A 23,921-nucleotide genomic window follows, 5' to 3' on the forward strand; every position below is an offset into this window, starting at 1 on the left:
TTTTTCTTTTAAAAAATATTATTTTTTGTTTATTTATTTTATTGCAAAACCCATGAAAATATAAAATAACGGTCATTTTTTTCTTTGGCAATTGAACATGGTATAACAGTAATAATGCCCTTCAAGCTGTCCATTTTCAAGAATGAATGGCGACAGAAGGCTGCACAGTGGACTGTTCTGCCCTCCCCTTTGTATATTATTTCCTGATAATGCACACCTCGTCAGGCATTATCCCCTAAAAGGTTGCCTGGATACCAAGATTGTTATTGGTTAAATCAATCCACACTGTATGGCTCTTTAACAAGATTCAAGAGCAGCTTCAGAACATAATCTCCTCCATTCACTACTCCAGTGGCAGTAGAATAAGAAGAAAACTACATACATATTTTTCTGATTCTTTTCTACTAATTGCTTCACTAATTACTGAAATGAAGTGAGGACTGAGGGTGAAGTTCTAGTTGCCTGTGACTACACATCACCATTTCAGCATAATCTGAATGAGTTGGCAAAATAACATAGTGAAAAATAGCTTTTTTGGCAAGGGCCACGATCAAAGAGCCAAAATTCTGTTGAGAAAACAAGTGGAACAAAAGTTGATGGTGATTACAGGGGAACTGGCAAGAAAGCAAATGTTCTTAATATTTCTTCAGGATGTTCCAGGATTTGTACAAACAACCATCTTTTTCTAATTTAGATTTCTTTTTTCCTTCTTCTTTTTTAACTGATGAACTCCATTTCCTGTGTGAAACGACTTTATAACATCCTCAGTGTCTCCTCGGCGCCATAAAAAGGTGCTGATTAGCATATTAATACAAATCACAAGCCATCGAAGCAGTGGGAAATTGACTGGTAACACAGCCACTCTCATCCAGTGTTAGGCCTTTTAGACAATCTTTCCAATTAACAGCCAAAGTATTGGCAAACACATACGCAGTGAAGCACAAAAAAGCCAAAATAGCATCAACTAATTACATCCCTCTTGCCTCTGGGTGAGACTTATCGCCTCAGGTGTGGGTCACCAGAGGGGACAGCATCTCTGCATCACCTCTGTGTGGGACATCATGAGTAATTAATGAAATTGGTTCATTTTGGATCTGCATGATGAGTGTGTTTGTGTGTCAGTAGCTGATTAAAAGGAGATAATCCTTTTAGATAATCCATCGACATAATGGTCACTCTCTGCTGAGATGATTCTGCTGAACTTTGAGTCAAGTCTGCAGAGTCTAAGGTGTTATCTCACTTGGTGGGTTAAACGAACATCATGTACTTGCGATACTGTGTCATATCGGCACCAGCTTGCATTCCCCACATGGCGTCATCTTTCTCGTCTTCTCCACTTTGCTGTGAAGCTGAGTGTTTTTTTTTAATTTAGCAGAAATGCTGGAAACAATATTTATGCACTGCAAGCTGGTTTTTCTAGTAGATGCTATTTTAAATCTGTAATTATAGAGTGGATTTGGTGGATAATTTATAATGAGTGTTTATCCTTCATTCCGAGTGTCTATTTGAATGTAAAATTGCATTAATGCTGGTTTTGCAGATGAACTGATGCCTGTGCACCTGGCAGAATTATTATAATTGAAGGGTAGATAAGACTGAATACATCACTGCAGTTTATGAGCTAAATTATTGATTGTCTTCATGTTTGAAGATGGTTGTACCTTTTGCGAAAGACAAACCAATCACGACTAAAATTACAATTGCAGTAATTTGTTAATTGTGCGTCTGTGTCTTTGTGTCTTTCATTAGCTGGATGAGGGCACCCCACCTGAACCTGAGGGCTCATTTGTGGATTACCAGACCAGTATGGTGAAACACTCTAAGGCTATTGCTGTCACTGCTCAGGAAATGGTAAGGCTGCAAAATAATTGTCTACATTGTTAGACTGGGGAATACATTATTGTAGATGGAAAAACTTTTAATATGAAATGTTTTCAGACTTGTCGTTTCTATCAAAATTAAACCATCCTGTTTACGATAAAGTAGAACACCAAAATGTGTTTTTCCATCCAATTTACACTTACAGCCTGAGGTAAAAAAAAATATAAAAAGTCTACTGGGTTAACTTCAGTGCGAACTTTGTTCATTACCACCTGCTTTGTTTCATATATACTTTATATAGAACACATTTAGCACTGTATAATAAAGCACATTATTATTCTGCAGGCAGCATCATCGTGTACAGTTTGTTAAAAAAGGAGCGAAAGTAAACGTGTGTGTTTGAGTGTGGACTGACAGTCTGTGTGTGTTTATCCCTCAGATGACCAAATCAGTGACATGTCCAGACGACTTGGGAGGCCTGGCCTCTCAGGTCACTGTGGACTACAGCCAACTGGCTGTTCAGGGACGACTGGCTGCTCACACAGCTGAGCCAGAGGAGGTGAGGACGGCCAAGGTGTCACACTGAGACACATTGTCTTCTCCATTACACAGCTCTGCTACATTAGGGTGGCAGATTTATTTTTTCAACTCTTACAGCTGCATGTTGATAAAAAAAATGGTACATGAACAATTGGTAGCCATCTTGGTTTATTGGAGCCAGAACTGACCATATTTGGACAAGAGCAGGAAGTTGCTAGCTTATGCCAATGTTAGCTAGATAGTTAGCCCTGTTAGCAAGGTGCATCCCTAATTGAGATTAACTGTGATAATAAGTACAGTGCTAATTTTGGCGAATGGACTTAAAGCAAAATGTAAAACTGTGAAAGAGTCGAAGCTATAAGATGAAAATACAGACTCCAAAAAAGTTCACAGCTATTTGAATGTACACAGTGTCACAAATACACATTGCTAGCCTCTATCCTGGTTAACAGGGCGCTACGTTAGCGATTTTTGTGTATCATAAGGTAGCGACTCCCTAAAGCAAACTTTATCGTGTATTTTACTTTAAATGGGACCATCTTTTACTAAATCATGCTCTGTTGAACAAGACTTGCGAACAATTGGAACCATAAACTTGTTTAGAAAATGTTTACTGCAACTTAAAAACACTTCATCGTCTTCACTTTTCAGACTTGGAGGCTATATCTACCTTTTTTTACAGTCCATGGCTGAGACAGATTTTCTGTTTTACACTATTTAGCACACTTTTTTTAACACTATTTTTTATGTAAATTGTGTTTTACAGACTAGATTTGTTCATTTGCATTATGATAATTGCTCAGTTAATTTGTATTGTTCTGTGTTCTTTGTTATCCAGATTGGTTTCCAGATCAAGAATCGAGTGCAGGAGCTTGGACATGGCTGCATCTTCCTCGTCCAGAAGGCTGGAGCTCTGCAGATCACTCCCTCTGACGGCTTTACCAAACGAGAGCTCATTGACTGTGCCCGCACAGTCACAGAGAAGGTAATATATCATATCATATCATTAAAAAATTGTAGGTTTGACTTTTGTTGTCTTTTATTTTCAAGAAATGAGCATAGTTGTTTCAGTTAATGTCTAAGTTGTGCATTTTTATCCTATATTGATTATCTAAGTTGCCACTTACATTAATACAATATATCAATTTTCTATCTTCATCGTTTCTTAATTATATTAATACCAAATCACTCAGGGGTGGAGTTTTTTCCTGCTTGGCCTTATAGGATCCACACCAAACTCACAGTACAACGGTCTTTACAGGAATAGTCGAGCATTTTTTTCGAGCTGTGTAGTTTATGCCAAGTAATTCTGCTGTCATGGTGTCAACAACATGCTAACAACGTGCTGTAATTAATTTTATCACATGCCTCCTGAAGTAATGCCTTCCAGAAGAAACCATTTGCTAACAGCATGCTATAGCTTCATAGGCTGACTGTTTAATCCATAGTCCTTGGGAAAATAAATTACTCTGCAGACCATTTTAATAATTCATGCTTAAGTATTGCACCAATCATTTCCAAGCAGTGTTGTATATATATGGCCTGTGAATGCAAACAAATTTTTCCAGAGGTATCAGTAGTGGGGAATCCCCAGCATTTTGCTGAATAGATACTACACTCAGATTATGACTATTTTAATTTCAAAGCAAGGATTTACACTTTTATTTAACACCTGTATGTCTGTGTCTCTGTCATGCTTGTAGTGGTTTGATCTCCTTACTCCCATCATTTATTGTATGCAATTCAAGTGTCATTTAAAATTTTTTTTTTATAGCATAACACCGGAAACATCAGTTAATCAATTTCTACTGCCACTCGGGCATCTGTGGGGAAAACAAATGGAGTCGAAACCAGTTTGACACGTACTCATTTCACTGAGTGAGTGATGTTGCGCATTGCTCGGTGCCGACATGGTTCTTTGCTGTCACAGCAGATTTTTAAATCCTCTTGCGAATCATGTTTTGGATTTCTCAGTTGAATGCATTATTTATTATATTCCAAGGAGATGTATATCACAAACAATGCAGAATCTATAGCAGGGTATTGCTCTTTCTGCTTTGTTTTGACCAGCAAAGCAATGTTCAACTCCACTCCTACTGATTAAAACATAGTAATACTAAATCTAAAAATAAATTGGTTACAAAAAAAATTGATGAAATATACAAATCTAGCTACTTTTCAGATGCCTGTTTACTACAGCAGTTTCAGGGTTTGCGCCTGTTTTTCACTGCAATATAAAAGTCCTGCACCTCTCCATAAACCTCCTTGATCATTTACTTTACAGAAATTGGAACAAAAGTGTTTCTTTATTTATTTTTTTCAAGCGCACAAAAGTGTTACCAATACTAAAAAAAGGGGCTCTACAGGCTCTATATATTGAACATTTCACATTTTTAAAGGCTCCACCTTTCTTTTCTGAGTAAACAGCCTACAGTTCTGTGCAAGTTTCATTGAATTTATTTCTGGGGTCAATCATGGCTTCTCAGTTCCATAGCAGAAATAATGTTTTTTTACAGGATCGGGTTAGTGCAAATACATGTAGACTAAAATGATTTTGATATCAGTAATTTAAGCTTATATTGTATTATTTTTTCCTGATGGAAGCATTCATTGCGCACAATTTGTTCAAGGACTGTCAAAAATGTTTAAATCCAATGAAAATGTCTGTTTTTACGATTTCTGGCTACGGTAAATGTTATCATTTTAGCATTAAAAAACAAACAAGCGTGCCTTTCACACCTGCCAGACAGTATTGAGGTTCACAGGGTTCAGGTATGCAAAAAGTGCTTTCTGCTTTCAGACAAGATATCTGTACATCCTCACCTGTGTGATTATAGGGTGTGATGTCTGTGTGTGTCCTCAGGTGTCCTTAGTGCTCTCGGCCCTCCAGGCAGGCAACAAGGGCACTCAGGCCTGCATCACAGCAGCCAGCGCAGTGTCCGGCATCATCGCTGACCTGGACACCACCATCATGTTCGCCTCCGCCGGCACACTCAATGCAGAGAATGACGAGTCCTTTGCTGACCACAGGTTAGAGCTGGTGACTTGCCACGTTTTGTTTGTATTCAAATAAGATCATATGAGACATCACTAAGTGAGTGAGACGTGACTGGGAAACAAAGATTTTCCCTCCGGTTATCTTTCATCTTAAACTGACAGAATGACATATTAGCTGGTGAACAGGGGGAAGGAACTGTCTAGAGTTAGAAACTACAAATTACCCTCAGGGTTTGTAAGATAGAGGAAGCGTCACATCTCTAACTCTCCTTGCTCTTAGACTAAAGACTGCACTTGGAGGCAGGATCCCCATGGTGCTAAAAATGACTGTTAATCATTCTGGTTATATTCTATGAAAATTTCACATTGTCGTGCAAATGTTGAGTAAAAGCGTCCACAATCTAGTGTCTGACTTGTGATAAACTTAGTCGGCCTAGTTCTTTTTGAATGAATGTAGTTCAAAGAGATTCATATCTAATGATCCAAGACAAGACTTGGCATATAACATGCTGCTATGACCAAAAATTATTAACCTAGATCCTGACAGATAATTGCTGAAATTGTATTGTACCTCATGAAAGGGAAAATGTAAAGAAGCCCTGCCGGGGCAGGATGAAAGAGAATGAGAACTTTTTATCTCAAATCATGTCATGCAGCTCGCTTTAAAATCAAGAAGAAACTTTGCAGCAGCTTCTTACAATTTCCTGTCAATTTTCGAGGAATAACAGACTCGACTTGTGACATGATCTTACCTATGCTTCTTGTGTTTGCACCAGCTTTGATGTACAGATGCCTTTGATATGAGAAGAGATGTGCGCCAGTGTGCATCATGTCGTTTTCTGCTGGAGTCAGCCGTCTACATCAGGACTTCAGTCGCTGAAAGAATATCCAACACTTTTGTCTTTTCTTTTCCTTCTTTTTCCTTCTCCTCATCCTCTCTCTCTCTCAGGGAGAACATTTTGAAAACGGCCAAAGCTCTGGTGGAGGACACAAAGATGCTGGTGTCCGGTGCTGCTTCTGGTCAGGACAGGTTGGCTCAGGCCGCCCAGTCTTCTGCCAAAACCATTACCCAGCTCACAGATGTAGTCAAACTGGGAGCTGCCAGCATTGGCTCTGATGACCCCGAGACACAGGTTAGCCAGTCTAGCTTTCTGTACAATAACATTTCAGAGTTCTGTCTCTTTCCCGGGCTAAGTTTGTAATAAATTGGTGTTTATCTGTGTGTCCTTTGTCTAGGTGGTTCTGATAAATGCTGTCAAAGATGTGGCCAAGGCACTGGCTGAGCTCATTAGTGCTACCAAGTGTGCCGCTGGCAAGGCAGCAGAGGATCCGTCAATGTACCAGCTGAAGAGTGCTGCCAAGGTGAGGGGATCAGGGAGGCTGCAAGTCCTGAAACTATGTCATCTAACTTAAAGGCTCCCAGTGGGCTGGAGCACAGTTAACCCCTTAGCGTTGCAAAGCTTTTTTGCCAAGTTTTTTTCAGAGGCTGTAGTAGGCGCAGTTTTAAAGCTGTTACCGGTAAGATATTGGTATCATATTAAAGGAATTGGAAGACCGAAGGGATTCATTCATTCGTTACCATTGTTGTTTCACTCAAGTGAGAGTTTTTTTGTGAAACATGAACTTACTGTATAACATGATCTGCGAATCAGTGAAAAATGCACTTCTTGCAGAAATCTTCAAAATTATCATGACATTTGCCAAAATGTCAAATCACAGCATGGATTATTCCATGGTATTTCTCAAGGTCTTGGTGTCTCAGTGTGGTATTTGGGATGGATTCTTTAGCACCATATGTGCAAACAAAAATCGATAATTGAGCATGGGAATGGCCTTCATACACTCATACCCAAATGTTCCAGATCCTTATACACTAAACATTTTATTGATACATTAATTAATTAACTACTGCTGACCTGCTATCTCCCCCTAAAAATCCCCTGTCCCCAAACTCAAATTCTTTAAGGAATGGGGGCAAAGAGGGGTCAGACTGTGAAGGGGTTAAATACGGTGTCTGTCGTCTTCAGACCTAGAGATCTTAAATTAGTATCATAAAACAAGTTGTTGATTTGTATTTATTTAGGCAACAATGAAGCTGCTGCTGTTTTCTTTTTGTCAGTGATGTTCAGTCTTATTTCCATTGCAACTGATGTGAGAAAGGTCTATTAAAAAAGCTCACATTCTGTATGAATGAATAACAGACATCCTCCTCTACCTCAGGCAGCGCCATTAATCAGCTCCAGCCGCCCCCCTTGTCATTATGAAACCTGTTCACATGAGTTAAACTGAACACTACGTCTCAGTAATGTAAATAGGCAGGAAATTGATGTTCTGGGTGAACAGGAAACTGGGATATTTGTATCCAAGACAAATCATCTGAATCCTTGGCTTCATCACATTTGCAGTGTAAATTTTCAAAGCCACATAATCCACTGATGACACTGCTGACTGCTCATTATCACCTCGAGCTGTGAAGTTAACAAAAAGAAAGAAAATAAAGTCAGTTTCACAGTCTGCAGCAGTTCAGTTTGTCATGGATTCTTTCAGATGATAACAACGTGTCTCACATGCAATTTTAGGAACTAAAGGTGGAAAAAAAAATGTTGTAAACCATTTGGGAGATTTAAGCTTCCGGTCCTGACGGCTATGGACTTTCCTGCATGGGTGCTGAGTGCCCCCTATCTCTGAGTTTGAATTAGTACACCATCATGGTCCTGTGGAATGTTTAAATCACAGAAGAAAAAACTATATATAACACTAAAAATAAGATAAAATAAAAGTGAAATGAAAAGAAATATACAATGAAAGAAAAGAAAGAAAAACAAAAGAAAATGAGAACAGGTCAAACCTGTACATGCAACAGCTCAGTTGATTAAAACAGATTAAATTAAATCATACATGTTCAAAAGGGAGTAGGAAGAAGTGTACACTTATAAATTCCTACCCCATCTCCTCTGCTTATTATATTATTATTAATACTGTTACTGATGTTATTATAATTTATAGACTACCTTTATATATATATATATATATATATATATATATATATATATATATTTCTTCATATACATACATACATACATACATACATGCCTAATTTACATACCCTAATTAACCATACATATTTGTGATCATCATCCTAAATCTGAAAAACAACATTAAATCACTGTCCTTCCTCATTGTTATACCTCTGTAAAATATTGATTTTGTATATCGTCTTGAATTGAAGAATATTAGTACTTTGTTTAAGTTCGGTGTCCAAATTATTCCACAGTTTAACCCCACATATATCCATGGTCATAGAAAAAAAAAATCTAAATAGGATGCTGATGTGAATGAATAAAGATTTCATAATTTTTCATTTTTGTGTTCCTCCGTCAGGTGATGGTCACTAACGTGACGTCCCTGCTGAAGACAGTCAAGGCTGTAGAGGACGAGGCCACTCGGGGCACCAGAGCACTGGAGGCCACGATCGAGTGCATCAAACAGGAGCTAGCGGTGAGGATGGGTGCAGGGCGGGTGCATGCCAGTCTGCCAATCAAATCTGTACTCCATCTGTCAAATGACACCCACCCGCTTTGTCGCCCCCAGGTGTTTCAATCCAGGGATGCTCCCAACAAGACGACCACACCTGAGGAGTTCATCCGCATGACTAAGGGCATCACCATGGCAACTGCAAAAGCAGTGGCTGCTGGGAACTCTGCCCGGCAGGAGGACATCATCCATACAGCCAACCTCAGCCGCAAGGCCATTTCAGACATGCTCTCCACCTGCAAGGTCCTTCTTTTAATATTACCAATAAAGAAATGCATGTATAATGACTGAAGGGATGTCCACACCAATAATGGTAAAAAAATAACGAATAGAACTGTAAACACTCTGTCAATGCCTCAAAATATTGAGAAACAGCAGGTTAATCATTTATAAAGCGCTTCATTTATCTTTTACTTATCATTACTATTAATAATAAGAATATGAAGAAAAAGAATAACAAAATAGTTGAAACGCAGCTGAGGCTGTATGTCTTTGAACACAACGGAGAGGCAAGGAGAGAGATTGTGTTTTTTTTATCAGGCAGGAGTTGATGAGTCTCTGCAGTGTCATCTGCCATGTTGAATGTGATGTGTTGACGTTGAACGAGACGCCCCTGATCATGATTTGCTGTCAGTGTTCATCAAATTGTTCTGAAAGTCATCTTAACAATATTATTCACCACTGTCATTATAGTTGTAGTGTAGACTGGCTGTACACTCAAGTTAGAATGATTTTAATACGATATATTTGTAGTTTTTGCTTTACTCATCGTTCTTGGTGTAGACTACCTATAAATGTCAAAATAATGTCTAATATACTGTACCAGTCAAAAGTTTGGACACACTTACTCATTTGATGTATATTTTCATCATTGTAGATTAATACTGAATACATCAAAACTATGAAAGAACACATGGAATTATGTAGTAAAAACTAGCCACTTCTTGTTTTGATGACAGCTTTGCACACTTCTGTTGTTCTCTCAGTCAGATTCATGAGCTGATCACCTGGATGGTTTTCATTAACAGGAGCACCTTGTCAAGAGTTAATTTGTGGAATTTCTTACCTTTTTTGTGTTTAAGTGCATCAAAGCAAAAGGTGGCTACTTTGAAGCATCTAAAATATAAAACATGTTCTGGTTTGTTTAACACTTTTTGGTTTACTATATAGTTCCATATGTGCTCCATCATAGATTTGATGTCTTTAATATTAAATTACAATTAAATAAAAATAAAGAAAAAACATTGAATGAGGAGGTGTGTCCAAACGTTTGACTGATAGTGTGTGTTGTATATTTATTTCTGCTTCTAAAAGGAAAGTTAAACAGCCTGTTGAATCTGGAGCATATATGTTTCTTCCAGCAAGCGGCGTACCATCCAGAGGTCAGTGAGGAGGTGAAGAACAGAGCACTCATGTACGGATCAGAGTGTACAACTGGATACATCGACCTACTGGAACAAGTACTACTGGTATGTTGAGTTTTGTGTTGTACTTTATCAACATCCAAGTAAGACAATATATATTTATGTTATATAACAATTTTAAATGTGTAAATTATGCTTGTGCTGAAATGCATCAGTCTTATTGAAAATATTGTATTGGAATGCATAAGCTTTTCCCCTTTAATTTCTGTATACATTTTTTTTTAAAGTTAGGCTTTGGTTAAGTTTTATATTTTTAAACGCTGCTTGGTTCTATAATGTTTGTGAGGTTGGAGCCAACTTTGGGTCTAATAGTCTTATGGGGTAATAAAATTACAGTAGTCCAAGCCACTTCCTCACTTTTAACACACAGTCAAATGAGTGCTGTCTCAGATGTTTAGTCTTTTCAAACAGATTGTCATGTTAACGTGTGTGTGCGTGTGTGTGTGTGTGCGTGTGTGTGCGTGTGTGTAGGTCCTGCAGAGGCCCACTGGAGATCAGAAGCAGCAGCTTGCAGCGTGCTCCAAACGAGTGGCGGGAGCCGTCACAGAGCTCATCCAGACTGCTGAGGCAATGAAAGGTAAGAGCTCACATTTCACACATTGGCTCCTTTTACAGTGTTACATACATCAATAACTTTTATTTCTTTACTAATTAAGCTTCCAACAAAATCTGTCCTTGGTTATAATCCCCAGTAGGAGGCTACTACATTTATTAAAGCTTTTCATTTCCCAAATAAGAGCGAAGCATTCCTTATAACAAGCTTGTGGTAATACCCCTGTCCTCTTTCTCTTGCCACAGATGGAGGTAAGTTAGCATTGTTTTCTGTTCTGTGACTTATTTCACCAGTTGTGAGCTGTTGGACACCTTCTTTCTTCAGCGCTAACACTGATTCATTTAATGTCATTTTGGAATCCCGCTGCTCTCAGGCTTACACACAGGCAGTACGCTGAGTCGGCTCCCTCCATCACGCTTCGTTTCATGTGCCATGTCATTTGAAATAAATCACTCCATCTTCATTGCAGTGAATGGCAGTTTGTGGCCTCCATCAGCTATGCATGGGTGCAGTGATGTGTGGCACTCATTTTTTTTTTCTGTGTGATCACAGCGTTGTTGTCGTCGTTGTTTGGCATGATCTTGACACACTGCTTCGTGAAGTCTCTTCTGAAATCGTATCTTCAAATTCAAATCTAAATTGCACGTGTGCATGCACACCTCAGGTTCAGAGTGGGTGGACCCGGAGGATCCGACAGTGATCGCAGAGACGGAGCTGCTCGGAGCAGCAGCGTCCATCGAGGCGGCAGCTAAGAAGCTGGAGCAGCTCAAACCCAGAGCCAAGCCCAAGGTGGGTGACCACATGACTGATGACTCACTAGGACTTTTGTTTCACAGACCCTTTGTTAGAGAAGAAAACTCACGATCTGATCATAACAATGATTGATGGGATGATTTGTTTGTTTTCTTACGTCAATATAAAGGCGATTTTAACTGCCTAATCATCATCACAGATTCAAATCAAAAGATTTTATGAAATCTCTCTTTAGAATCTGTGCTCTACTGTGCAGAAGAGATGTTTCTGGTGGAGCTGCATGTAATGTACACCCACTGAGTGCTTTTTAAACTTTTTAAAACCAATTTTCCCATTAGTTAGCATTACGGATAGGATTTTGACTTGTGACATTAAAGTTAATATGATAATATTCAACGAAACATGACGCTGTTATATTGTACCACACAGACACAGACTTTTGAAAGGGAGCTCTTTAAACAGAGAAATATCGCTATGAAATAGATCTTATTGATGTTTAGGTATTTTACATAAAATGTTCACACTTCCATACACGTTTATTCGCCCAACTTTACCTGTGTTGCTTGCAGGTTGAATTTATTTCAAAGCAATGTTGATCCATGCTTAAAATTATTATATACAATTTTGAATCCAAATTAAATTCTTACATCAAGAATCAATTTAAAAATGCTAAACAGAGAAGAAATGATTTAAAAAAAAAAAATCTATACATATACCAACACTGCTACCAACAATGTAATTAAGTTAATATAATTTTTTTTTTAAGTCTTCATCAAAATAATACAAATTGTTTCATTTTTCTTTGACACTAAGTAATGTATAATAATGCTTTATTAGAAGTAGTCCTCCATCCAAAATTTTACAAATGTATTATTAGCAAAATATACTTTAAGTATAAAACGCAAAGGTACTGAATTTGTTAGATGGTCCCTTTTTAAAATGTCTTATTATATATTTCATTCGTTAGGTATTATTATTATTATTATTATTATTATTATTATTATTATTATTATTATTATTATTGATGGATTTGGCAAATTAACTGTTTGGTAATTTTCAGTGGTTAAGGAACTACTCAAATCATTTTCTTAAGTAAAAGCACCAATACAGTGGTGGAATAATTCTCCATTACAACTAAAAGTCCTGAAGTTAAAAGTTTACTTAAAGGAGCATTGTGTAGGATTAGTGACATCTAGTGGTGAGGTTGCAGATTGCAACACGGTATATACAGTCGTGTATATTTGACAAATTTCCTTTGTAGCAATGCTTTTTTACCGTTGTCAATGTCCTGTGCCTGTCTATAAACATCTGTGTTTTTTGTGGTGTATCTTGAAGTTTCAGTGTTAATGTTGACAGTTAGTGTGATTTCACAGCAAAATGACACGTTTTGTTTGACATCCAGAGAAAGGGTGCTCTGTCTCTTGTGCCGTCTCCTCCCTGTTTCATATTGCCATCAAATTTTCTTTGACCATGATTCAAGATCACAACTCAACCAGAATCTCTTAATTTAAACTTCCCATGACGATCACACACACTCACCTTTTACCCATTTTTAGATATACACGCCCATCAAAGTTTTATCTCTGATCCCTCCCTCATTGTTGAATTGAAAACTCACTGAAAACACATTTTATTATCTTCAACCATATCCCCTTCTGCCATGTGCCCCTCCTCCTCCAATCATCCGTCCATCTGTGGTAGATAAAGCCTGTCCCAGTATATGTCTTTTGGCTCCCAGTTAACCCCTCCCCTCCGTCCCTTCCTGCCCCCACCACCGGAGGCCTTCTCTGCAGGGCTCTGTCTGATATGTTTGATATATTAGGTTGTTATTCAGTCCCAACTATATATCAAACATATTCCTACAGTGTCCCGCTCTGTCTACAGACTTGTGGTGTGAATGTGTTTGTGTTTGAAATTTGTGTGTATGTTTTAAGCAGGCAGACGTGAGCGTGATTGAATGTGTAATACTGACAGATAATATTCGTGCACAGTGGTATCTAGGTCCTTATCAGCTGTATAAAAAGATGCTTTGTATGTAGCTGTGTGAAGCTTTTAGAAGTTGCTTCTGTTAGTCTCCAAGTGTATCGGTACTGATGGGAAAACCATTAATCAGATGTAACTTTTTTTGTAGTATGTATACTGGAATAGTGCTCTCAGTGGCACTAGATTGAGTTGACCAAGGTCATATTAGGAGAGATGATTTGACATGACATTTTGCTTTAACCCATAAGAACCCAGACCCAGTAATCCTTAAAGGAAAATTGTGGGGGATATACCACAGACCAAGTGGACCACATAGGACACATTTATGATGTTTTAAAGAAAAATATCTACCCCTAAAGATCTGTGATGTGACATTGGGTGTTTATGGTATTTATGTTTATGATATTTCTAATTTTAAAATAAAAAAAACTAGACACTATTTTCTACTTACAGAGACACAAATTTGACTTTTTCTTTGCACCTCCAAAACATACATAAAAAATTGTGACATTAATAGTGCTGTTTAACAATAAATTATTTTTCAGTTTTTTAAAAACAAATAACCCATTTGCCTTTTTTGTTTGCATCTCCATAACATATATCAAAATTGTGACTAGCTACTTCACATTTCTGTTTCCAGTCACATCCACATTTTGGAGAAGTCACTTCTTATCACAGTCACATGTCCACCACACCAGGGTGTTGAGTATACGTCGCTTAGGGATTTAATGAGTTAATGTGAAGCATAAAGCTGAATATTGGAGATTCTAGAAGATTTAAAGTGTTTGTTACACGGATGTCACCATGGGTTCTTATGGGTTAAATCCTCGTGGTACTGAAGTTGACAAACTTCAGCCCCATGAAGGATCCCGTCTGACTGATTGGTCTCCTTTCCCCTCAGCAAGCGGATGAGACGCTGAACTTCGAGGAGCAGATCCTGGAGGCAGCCAAGTCAATCGCAGCAGCCACCAGCGCTTTGGTCAAATCAGCCTCGGCTGCCCAGAGAGAGCTGGTGGCTCAGGGCAAAGTGGGCCTCATCCCCGCCAACGCTGTGGATGATGGACAGTGGTCCCAGGGGCTCATCTCTGCTGTAAGTGTCTAGTTGAGGACCATTTTGCAACGCAGTTTACAACCTGAGGCACAATGTGTCAACAAACCCTTTCTTTCTCTGCTTTCCTCTTCCAGGCGCGTATGGTAGCAGCAGCGACCAGCAACCTGTGTGAGGCAGCCAACGCCTCCGTGCAAGGCCAGGCAAGTGAGGAGAAGCTCATCTCTTCAGCCAAGCAGGTGGCCGCCTCCACGGCACAGCTGCTGGTGGCCTGTAAGGTGAAGGCGGACCAGGACTCTGAGGCCATGAGGAGACTACAGGTACACTATAGACACGTTCAAAGAGGGCCAGGTGCTGAATCAAAGTTAATTTTCAGATACAATTATGGCTTTCAACAATAATGAAAACAAGATAGTCCAGATAATCTATCAATATCAATATCCTTTATTTAACCAGGTAAAATTCATTGAGATTAAAATCTCTTTTTCAAGAATGACCTGGCCAAGAAGGCAGCACCATGATAAAATAAGAACAATCAACCACAATTCTCATACACCACATTCAACATCAATTAAAGTACATACAAGATCAGGGACAAGACTATATGAAGATTGAAATGAGTACAGTTAAAAATGAAATAAATAAACTGGTGACAGATGAATGAATTCACCCGGCCGTTATCAGAAAATAGCTTTACAAACAATTGCATTGACCAAGAGAACTATCTTCTCTGTCCTTCAGAATTAAAGATAAAAAAGATAAATAGATTTTTGCGCCACATTCCATTTTACTATGATGCTCCTGTATGGTCTTGTTATAAATCGACTGTTTTTACTGAGTAACTGACAGGAATATGTTGAAAAAGTTTAAGCAAAATGTTGAATAAATATTACAGCATAGATTATTTTGTTCATATTTTTTAATGTATTTTCATGATTTATTCAAAGAAATATGGTGTTATATATTTATATAAATTGAATATATATACAACACTGTGCAAACGTTTTAGGCAAGTGTGAAAACATGCTGCAAAATAAGAATGCTTTCAAAAATAGAAATGTTAGTTTGTTTTTTTATCAATTCACAAAATGCAAAGTGAGAGAAGAAAAATCAAAATCAAATCAATATTTTGTGATCACACTTCAATAAAAGTTTCCAAAGAAAATGAGTAATCATGTTAAATATTCATGGTCTCAATATTGACCAAGATAATCATGATAATGATTTTTGCCATAATCGAGCAGCTCTACACTAACAGTTAGTTCTCATAACCTGCAGCAGGTTCAGTGTCTCTTTAACGCTGCTATAAGCTGTTCTCTCCTGATCTCTCTCTCTGTGACAGATTGCTGGAAATGCAGTAAAGAAGGCGTCAGATAACTTGGTGCGTGCCGCTCAGAAGGCAGCGTTTGACAAAGCAGATGAAGACAATGTGGTGGTCAAGACCAAGTTCGTGGGTGGAATAGCACAGGTAAGAACATCCAGCAGGCAGTGAGCTTCAGAAAGTAGGTTTCACTTGGCTAACTAGGTCATTTTTTATTTGTTTTTTGGCTGGACTGCAGCAAAGGAGGGTGACTTTAGTGCACAATAAACAAATATTACTGGGACCACTACAAATCAATATTTGGACTTTTACTAGCACTAGATTACACCTAATTATAATAATATATAATATAATTATACTGAAAACTTGAGAAAGGCTGTTTGTCCTCACTTTCATATAGTCAAAGAATTGTATTATTTTCACATTATTATCACATTCTTGAATTGCCATTGTCATACTTTGCTGCAGTTTGGCAGCATTGATTAGATATATTTTTTTTAAAGTAGACAAACTTTTGAAAAAAAAAAAATCATAAGTTCACGCTCTCTTCGCATATTCAAGGTTATCAGAAAACATGATTTTACTCCTTCATCCAGTATTCATGCCACTACTGTATTAACTTAAGAAATGTGGGGAATGCCAGTAATGAGAGTTATTTATGAGTTATTAGGATATATAAGCTCCCTAGCCCTAACTAAGTTTGTTAATTTGTTAATATTATCTAAGAATATGTGACTGAGCTGGTATCTCAAATAGCCTTTGCATTCTTATAATTGAAAAGTACGATGCTTGGATGAAATATTTCTGTCTGTCTACTGTAGATCATTGCAGCCCAGGAGGAGATGCTGAGGAAAGAGAGAGAGCTGGAAGAAGCCAGGAAGAAGCTGGCTCAAATCAGGCAGCAGCAGTATAAGTTTCTTCCCAGCGAGCTCCGAGAGGACAACAACTAAATATTCAAACTTACATCTGCATACGCTTGAAGTGGTGTGAAGAGCACATCTTTGTTTGCGTTGCCAGTTTGTGTCATTTTGAAACGGCACAGTTGAACAGGTACAGAATGTGGCCTACGGCGGTTTTCCGATATGTGACTGATTTAACAAACCAGTAAAGCCCGAGTCTGCAGTGAGTCCACATCACAAGGACACATCTCACAGTCTACTACTCGCAAGTTTGAAATACTACTGTACGGAACTGACTACTTCCTGACAAGACAACATGAAGATTGTGATGAAGAACTCATGTATAGCATAACTACTTTGACTGATCCAACCTGAACCAGAATGTGACGCGTTCGGGACAAACAGCACAGCTCACATGCTCACGTTTGCCCCTAAGCTATAGCTTCTTTTTTTTTAATTGATTCACAAACTGCAGCTCTTTAGTTCATAAACTTCTGAGAAGAATAAGAGATTGTATTGCCGTTCATGTGATATAGCCATTTAACTGCAGCATCACTCGGAGAGCTAAAAGATTTCAGCTCGGTACTCTGTTATTGTATGAATGTCGGCCTTTATGCTCCAATTTGGCACCTTAATAACTGTTGAAATCATGTGACGCGTCTTGACTGAAATTCATTAATAACTCTAAGGGAAGGTAGGATGCATATTGGTGTTTTTTGGACCATACTGTAAAATTCAATAACAGACAGCTGTTTTGGGGACTCTTGCTTTAAAGTAGACCGTAATATAAGTGTCTTTTCTTTCTTTCTTGTAATTTTTTTAATGTGGATATCAATGGGGGTCTAAATGCAGAATGTCTTTTTAAAACGTGTCCGTCTAAGCTCTTGAATATAGGTGTCACCACGTACAGCTGCTCAGATTCAAGTAGAATTTTTTCCATTACCATGTGAATGCTTTTCTACACAGGACGACAAGGAATATTTATTACTCTGGAGTATTTTTAGCAGAGAGGGGTCAAAAAGACTCCCACTTATAAACCACTAGCACTACCAGAGCCTGTGGTCACATACCGGTCCTTCAAACACCTTTTTTTATTCCTTATTATTATTTCGGCTATTGAGACATGCAATACAGTATAAACAGAATTTGATCATAATGCAATAACATGGATGGTGCTTTAGGGGGCAGTATTAGTTTCCCTTTTCATCATGCAAACTTTAAGTAATAAGATAGGAGATGATATTGTGTAATTTTACTTTTAAATATACAATATGTGTTAAGCAGGCAGTTTGATTGGCTACAACATCATGCAAATTAATAAATGTAAATACCTCAGACATCTTGAATCAATTGAATGCTGTGCAGTGCTGCTCCTGTGCTTTGTCAGATGGTTAATACACCTGCAGATTTATTGGCCCGTCCCTAATTGATTTCTATTCCATTATAGGCATTTTTTCGAGCAATAGTTAATCGCTGCCAGGAGTCAATTTGAGTCCATTCACCTCCAATTCTGTAAATTAAGAAAGCAACAAAAATACTAAATCTGAACACAATTTAGCAATAAGCTAATTTCAACAAATGTAAAACAACAAGTGGATTGAAAGTGAAGTGACTGCAACACTAATCACTGCAGCTCATCTCATTTTTTGTCCATCAGTGTCTGAATTTAAGGGTGCTCTGTGCGACTTTGATGAATATACTACTCGCCGCAATGCAAGAACTTTTTTTGTTTACCGAGTTTGATTGTAGTGCGTTTGGTTCCCTTGTCTTATTTTATGGGATGTGTTTCAATATTAAACTACAGTATATCGTAAGATTAGGTCCTGCTGTGAAAATGCATGGCTTTGTGCTTCAGATGCATCTCTTTGTTTATACGGCGACAGAGTGAAACTTTGAAGGATGCACTGAGTGATTCTGACCTCCACGTACATGACAGTATAATACACGCACTACAGTTTGAATTCAGAGGGGGTTTCTGGCATTGTATTTTGTGTGGGAGGAGGGGGGGTCCACTATTCATCAGTCAAGTCTGTAGTGTTATTATTAGTGCCTTAGTCCGTAGCCCATACAGTGTCTGGTCTTCTTGAGTGACAGCTTCACCTCATCGGTCAGTAAAAGGTACTGGACGAGAACTTGTTTGGGAATGTAGGTTCATGTCCGTGGGGGTTTTCTAACATTTGTTGTCCCACTTGTTAAAGAATACTTAATTTTATATATTAATTACTCAGCCCACACTGTTGGAAATAATGGGCTGGATTTGTACCTTAAGGGTACAACAGCTTGTCACTGGGGCAGGGGCTTGGGAACAAATACTGTATGTACCTTGTTGGCCCTCAAAAAACGACATTTTTGTAAGGGCCAGTAACTATCCCTTAGGGGTACATAAATGTAGGTTGTACTTTGGGGGACAGAAATGGACTCCTACTGTACCATCATTTCTGATCCAATCACTAGGGTAAATAGCTGTACCTCAGAGGGTACTGCCCCAGTGACGAGCCCCGTCAAGGTACAAAATTAGAACATTATTTTTGAGAGTGAATGTTGCCTTTAATTATTGAAGATCGCAGGCAAATTTTGCAGAAAATTCTCATGAATTGAAGTAATTGAGGGGGGGTGGCGCATTTTAAAGCAGTAAAAACTATATCAAAACATCCATTTACAAACACAACTGCTACTTACATAGTTCATGCACAATAATGCAAGTCTCATTTACCAGTTGTATGCTGACTATTTCCTAAACACATGCATTTTTCCTTAAACCTGACTATTTAAAATACTTCAGTGTGCGAGTCTGGACGGGTAGCGCATACTGTGCAAATGTTAAACTCTTTATATGGGTGTAGTAAGATTTTAGCAAAAAGTATGTGTTGGGAAGTAGTAAACATACGACTGGATAAATGAGACTTTATACTGCAGAAGTTGTGTGAGAGTTTGTGAATTTATGCTTTTATATAGTTTTGCTGTTAAACGCAGGCCTTATTGGCTTCAGTTCACCTAAGAATTTCACACAGGGTGAGTGATTAATATACAAATGGTCATTAAGCGGCGGAAGTACTCCTTTAATGTTCTGTTCCTCTAAGTGCTGAACCAACTGCATCCCCTTTATTGTTTACTCTCTCTGCCACATGTAAGGCCTTTTGGGGATGACGGAGGAACTCTGCCAGTCAAAAAAATGTGTTGCTGTTTAAAATGTACCATCAGTATATATATATATATATATATATATATATATATATATATATATATATATATACACAAACAAACACATTTTTGTACTGCATTCCATGGGCATGTACCACAGTGCTTCTAAACTACAGACTGGAGACTTTGGTCTGTTACCTGCTTTATTGTATGATATGAAGTCACTGAAATTTTATGGATTGGCTTTTTTTTCTTCTTGTTGTGCTTTTAAGCCTCTATGAAAGATTAAATGTGATAAGAACATTTCGATATATCTGTCACCATCAAGATGTTGTGACGCATTTCAATGATGTGGAGTAATTGAAGTGTTCTGTACGTTTCTCTCCCTTAACAGAAATAAAATGATGAACTTACTACAGTAAAGATAAGTGATAACATACGATATAAAAGATATTTATCTGGCCTCAATAAAACTATTTTTTGTATTCACTGAAAATAAAGCATTTCAATGTAATATTGTGTGGGGAGTTTTCCTTTTGTGTTTATATATATATTACTTTATTCTGTATGCATCATGCACACTTGTTGGAGCATACAACTTGAGTCACATTCCTCACAAGCTCAAATATCTGTAACCCCATTCAGGGCAGAGCTATTGAGGACACTGGGGTCATGTCAACCGGGGAGTGTTTATGTTGTATGTTTTGGTGTTCTGCCAGACCAACAAAGTGTGTTCAGATCTGGAAGGGGGGTCTGGCTGCCTGCCAGTATTCTAACCATTGTTATTTTAAAAAAATGTGTCTATTTGCCCAATACAGGAGTGTTGAATAAAGGATGTTGTCTTGATCAAATACAGCCTTAAGTAAGAAGGTTCAAATCAGAAAATGCATAAGAATCAGACCAAACATTCTGTCCCAACTTCTGACAGTTCAAATATTGTAAGTTATGAGAAACAGGGCTACACGGTGGAGTAGTGGTGCCTCACAGCAAGAGGGTCGCCGCTTTGACTCTGGCCTTCGGCTCTTCTGTGTGGAGTTTGCATGTTCTACTACGAGTCCTCCGTTCCCTGTGAATAACAAAGAGGTGAGTGCTGGCAAACGAACAAGGTCTCTTAAAGTGTCTGTGTCAGTTTAGTGTCAGGACAAGATGGTATTTCTGAGTCAGCACTAAACCTGAAGCTATATTCAGTCCATGCTATTTAGTGAGAGCTGTGCTAAATTTGTCTGGCACTAAAATTTGAGGCGGCAATGTCAATTACTGTGGCACAGCTGCTACCTACACTGCTTTTAACCTGGAATCCTTTTTCTGACTTTTTTTTCTTAAAGCTACTTCTTACAGCTGTTACTGTGCATGCTTTCTACTTGTGACAAAATATACATTTCAGAGGCCCTTTCTTCATTTTCCATGCTCCAGCTGGATGAGGCCCTGTTACCCTGACTTGGCTGAGGGGGAGACGACAGAACGCCCTGGTTGAGAGGAAGAGGGCGTTGAATTTAATGTGGACAAGCAGCTGATAGAAGACGGCTCATCCATTATTTTTATGCCCTAAATCTAATTATAATAAAAGCAGGTACAGTTGCTTGTGACCGCTGCATGCTAAATAGCAAGGTTATAGGCTTCATCCTCTACAGACAGTTGTATTTGATATTCAGATTTTCATATAAATAAAAAGACTACTGTCACATCAGGTTGTTTGCTGTGTTACTCCACCGTTGGAAAATGACACACCAATGACGCGCTGTAACAAGCAAAGTGGTGGAACACACTCATCACAGTGATATTTTCACATGACCTCGTATAAAAGTCATTCACATCTTCTGATGAGCCTGATTGGGCAGAATCACAGCGAGAGGTAGCATTGCTCTTCTTCCTCCATACTTTTAATTACCGAGGAGGAAGTGAGAAATTCCAGTCTAGACATTAACAATGAAATCATCGCAGGACTCACGTTTTTGTCTGGGAGCTGCCATCCAGCTGTCTCAACATATCTATGATGAAGCAGACAAACAGCTCTGGCCTTAACATTTTTACAGTGTCAAGGTTTGACTCAACTTCACTATCTGCACAGAAACTAAGACTTGTGGATTTTTTCAATCAATTCATCACTGATGCACCCATGGCCATCAGCAGACAATGGTCACCTAATGAAACAACATTTAGGTCATTAAAATGTACATGTAGCTCCACATCATTCTTATAGGCCCACATACTTTCCTGCATGATGGGAATTCTGGGAATACTGACAGTTGTTTCAATAATGGCACCCATCAGAATCAATTTGACTCACAGTGACACTTTTTCCTGCTGAACAGACCAATTAAAAGACAGATGTCTTCCATGTAGATATATACCATCAGTTTCCATTGAGCATAACTTGTGAAATAATGGCTATGTTCAACAATGAGCGGAAAAAATGCTTTACGACCTGATTTAGTCTGAAAATGGTCAGTAAATGTGGTAGCTTTAATGTAGACTTTAGATTTCCAGAGTCTCTATTGCACTGATGAATAAAACAATGTGATATAGACTCCAAAGAAGAAACGTAGAGAACATGTTGCCATATAAGTAATCCAAAAATAGAACCACAGAGAACATAAAATCACATTTCATTTTAACAGCAAGTATAAGTAAAGACAAAGTGAGTTATTTTTAAAAGACACCTGTCTGCACTATAGAGAGCTCTGCACTTAAGTATTTTAGAATCAATCACTGTCCACTAAATCCAAACCCTAAACCTTAATCTGTCTAAACCATTACTTGTTGGACAGGTACAATGTGTCAGTGTTCATCTCTCTATCTATGCAGGGTGTGAGGGTGACATGGATTGCGCCATGAGCTCCTCTGATCTCTGTACATGACCGGCATGCCTAGCTCGCTGCTCCACAGTCCACAAAGCACATGGCGGGATGACAACAAAGTGACAGCTGACCACCCTAAAAAACTCCATAGAGAGGAAGGACATCAGGCCAGACCACCGAAGAGATCAAATAAAGGAGAACAGAATACAAGGGACAAACAAAGAATGTAAAAAGTATACTTTATAGAAAACAATCTGTAAACTATTCAAGTTTAGCTGCAAAGACTTTGAGAGCAACTTGTTGGATCCTCCACTGGTGTTTCTTCTTCAGTTGAAACACCAGTGGAGGTGTGTATATTTAGCCAGTTCTAAGTGCGATTGATAAAGAAATACTGTTTTGGTATGACTATTATTTAAGCTGTTTTTCCTCCAATACCTTTCACCAAAGGAAACATAATAGTGAATGATCTGATTTGAAAGAAAGCTAATGCTGCCTCTCTTAAAGTCAGTGTTGGTGGGAGTGGCTATGAGGGCCTTGGACAGAGTCCAACAGGTGCAGTAAGACCCCAAAATATATACACTCAACACAACACAAGCAGAATAGTGGAGACAGGGGAAGAGAGTCTGAAGGCTCATTAGAGAATACTGCCAGTGTGACATGCTTTATCTAAGTATTACATAACACTAGTTCATGTGCACCTATACATCTTGATTTCACCCATTCACTGTACATTTGGGGCTTGATTCTTCCTTTCCTTTCTATTATTACTCAACCCTCCAGCAGTCCTGACCACAGGTTGTGTGTGTGACAGCTGCGGCTGTGCCAGTGGCCCTGTGAACTCTCACATAGGCGCAGCAAAGGGGGCTGCTGAAATGCCAAAGCTTCTGTATCTTTCACTGTGCACGCCACTATATCCGCCGCGGCCCATCTGAGATCCAACTCTCAGGCATGTATTGGACGAGTTGGACAAGCTTGTTGATATACCTCTACGGAGAGCAAAGCCTATCTGATTGCTCTTCGGATGTTGAACTATGCTGTGAGGAAGCTGCTGGAATGATCCCTGGAAGACAAACAGGCCATACTGGCTAATATGACACCCCACAGGGGGA

General features: G+C 38.5%; 1 protein-coding gene across 1 annotated transcript in view; it reads left to right on the forward strand.

The window, feature by feature from the left end:
* The window catches only part of tln2a (talin 2a), a 124,740-nt gene extending 104,709 nt beyond the window's left edge, over positions 1-20,031 (forward strand). Inside the window, exons 44-58 of the mRNA XM_059349220.1 lie at positions 1,750-1,851; positions 2,261-2,380; positions 3,200-3,346; positions 5,225-5,391; positions 6,308-6,491; positions 6,595-6,720; positions 8,740-8,856; positions 8,950-9,135; positions 10,254-10,361; positions 10,788-10,893; positions 11,534-11,658; positions 14,507-14,695; positions 14,791-14,973; positions 15,996-16,121; positions 16,796-20,031. Coding sequence (XP_059205203.1) covers positions 1,750-1,851; positions 2,261-2,380; positions 3,200-3,346; positions 5,225-5,391; positions 6,308-6,491; positions 6,595-6,720; positions 8,740-8,856; positions 8,950-9,135; positions 10,254-10,361; positions 10,788-10,893; positions 11,534-11,658; positions 14,507-14,695; positions 14,791-14,973; positions 15,996-16,121; positions 16,796-16,924 — 2,115 coding nt within the window. The 3' untranslated portion in view covers positions 16,925-20,031. The remainder of the gene's footprint in view (positions 1-1,749; positions 1,852-2,260; positions 2,381-3,199; positions 3,347-5,224; positions 5,392-6,307; positions 6,492-6,594; positions 6,721-8,739; positions 8,857-8,949; positions 9,136-10,253; positions 10,362-10,787; positions 10,894-11,533; positions 11,659-14,506; positions 14,696-14,790; positions 14,974-15,995; positions 16,122-16,795) is intronic.
* The last annotated feature ends 3,890 nt before the right edge of the window (positions 20,032-23,921 follow it).

The sequence above is a fragment of the Centropristis striata genome, chromosome 2, assembly GCF_030273125.1.
Source record: "Centropristis striata isolate RG_2023a ecotype Rhode Island chromosome 2, C.striata_1.0, whole genome shotgun sequence".
Lineage (NCBI taxonomy): Eukaryota > Metazoa > Chordata > Actinopteri > Perciformes > Serranidae > Centropristis > Centropristis striata.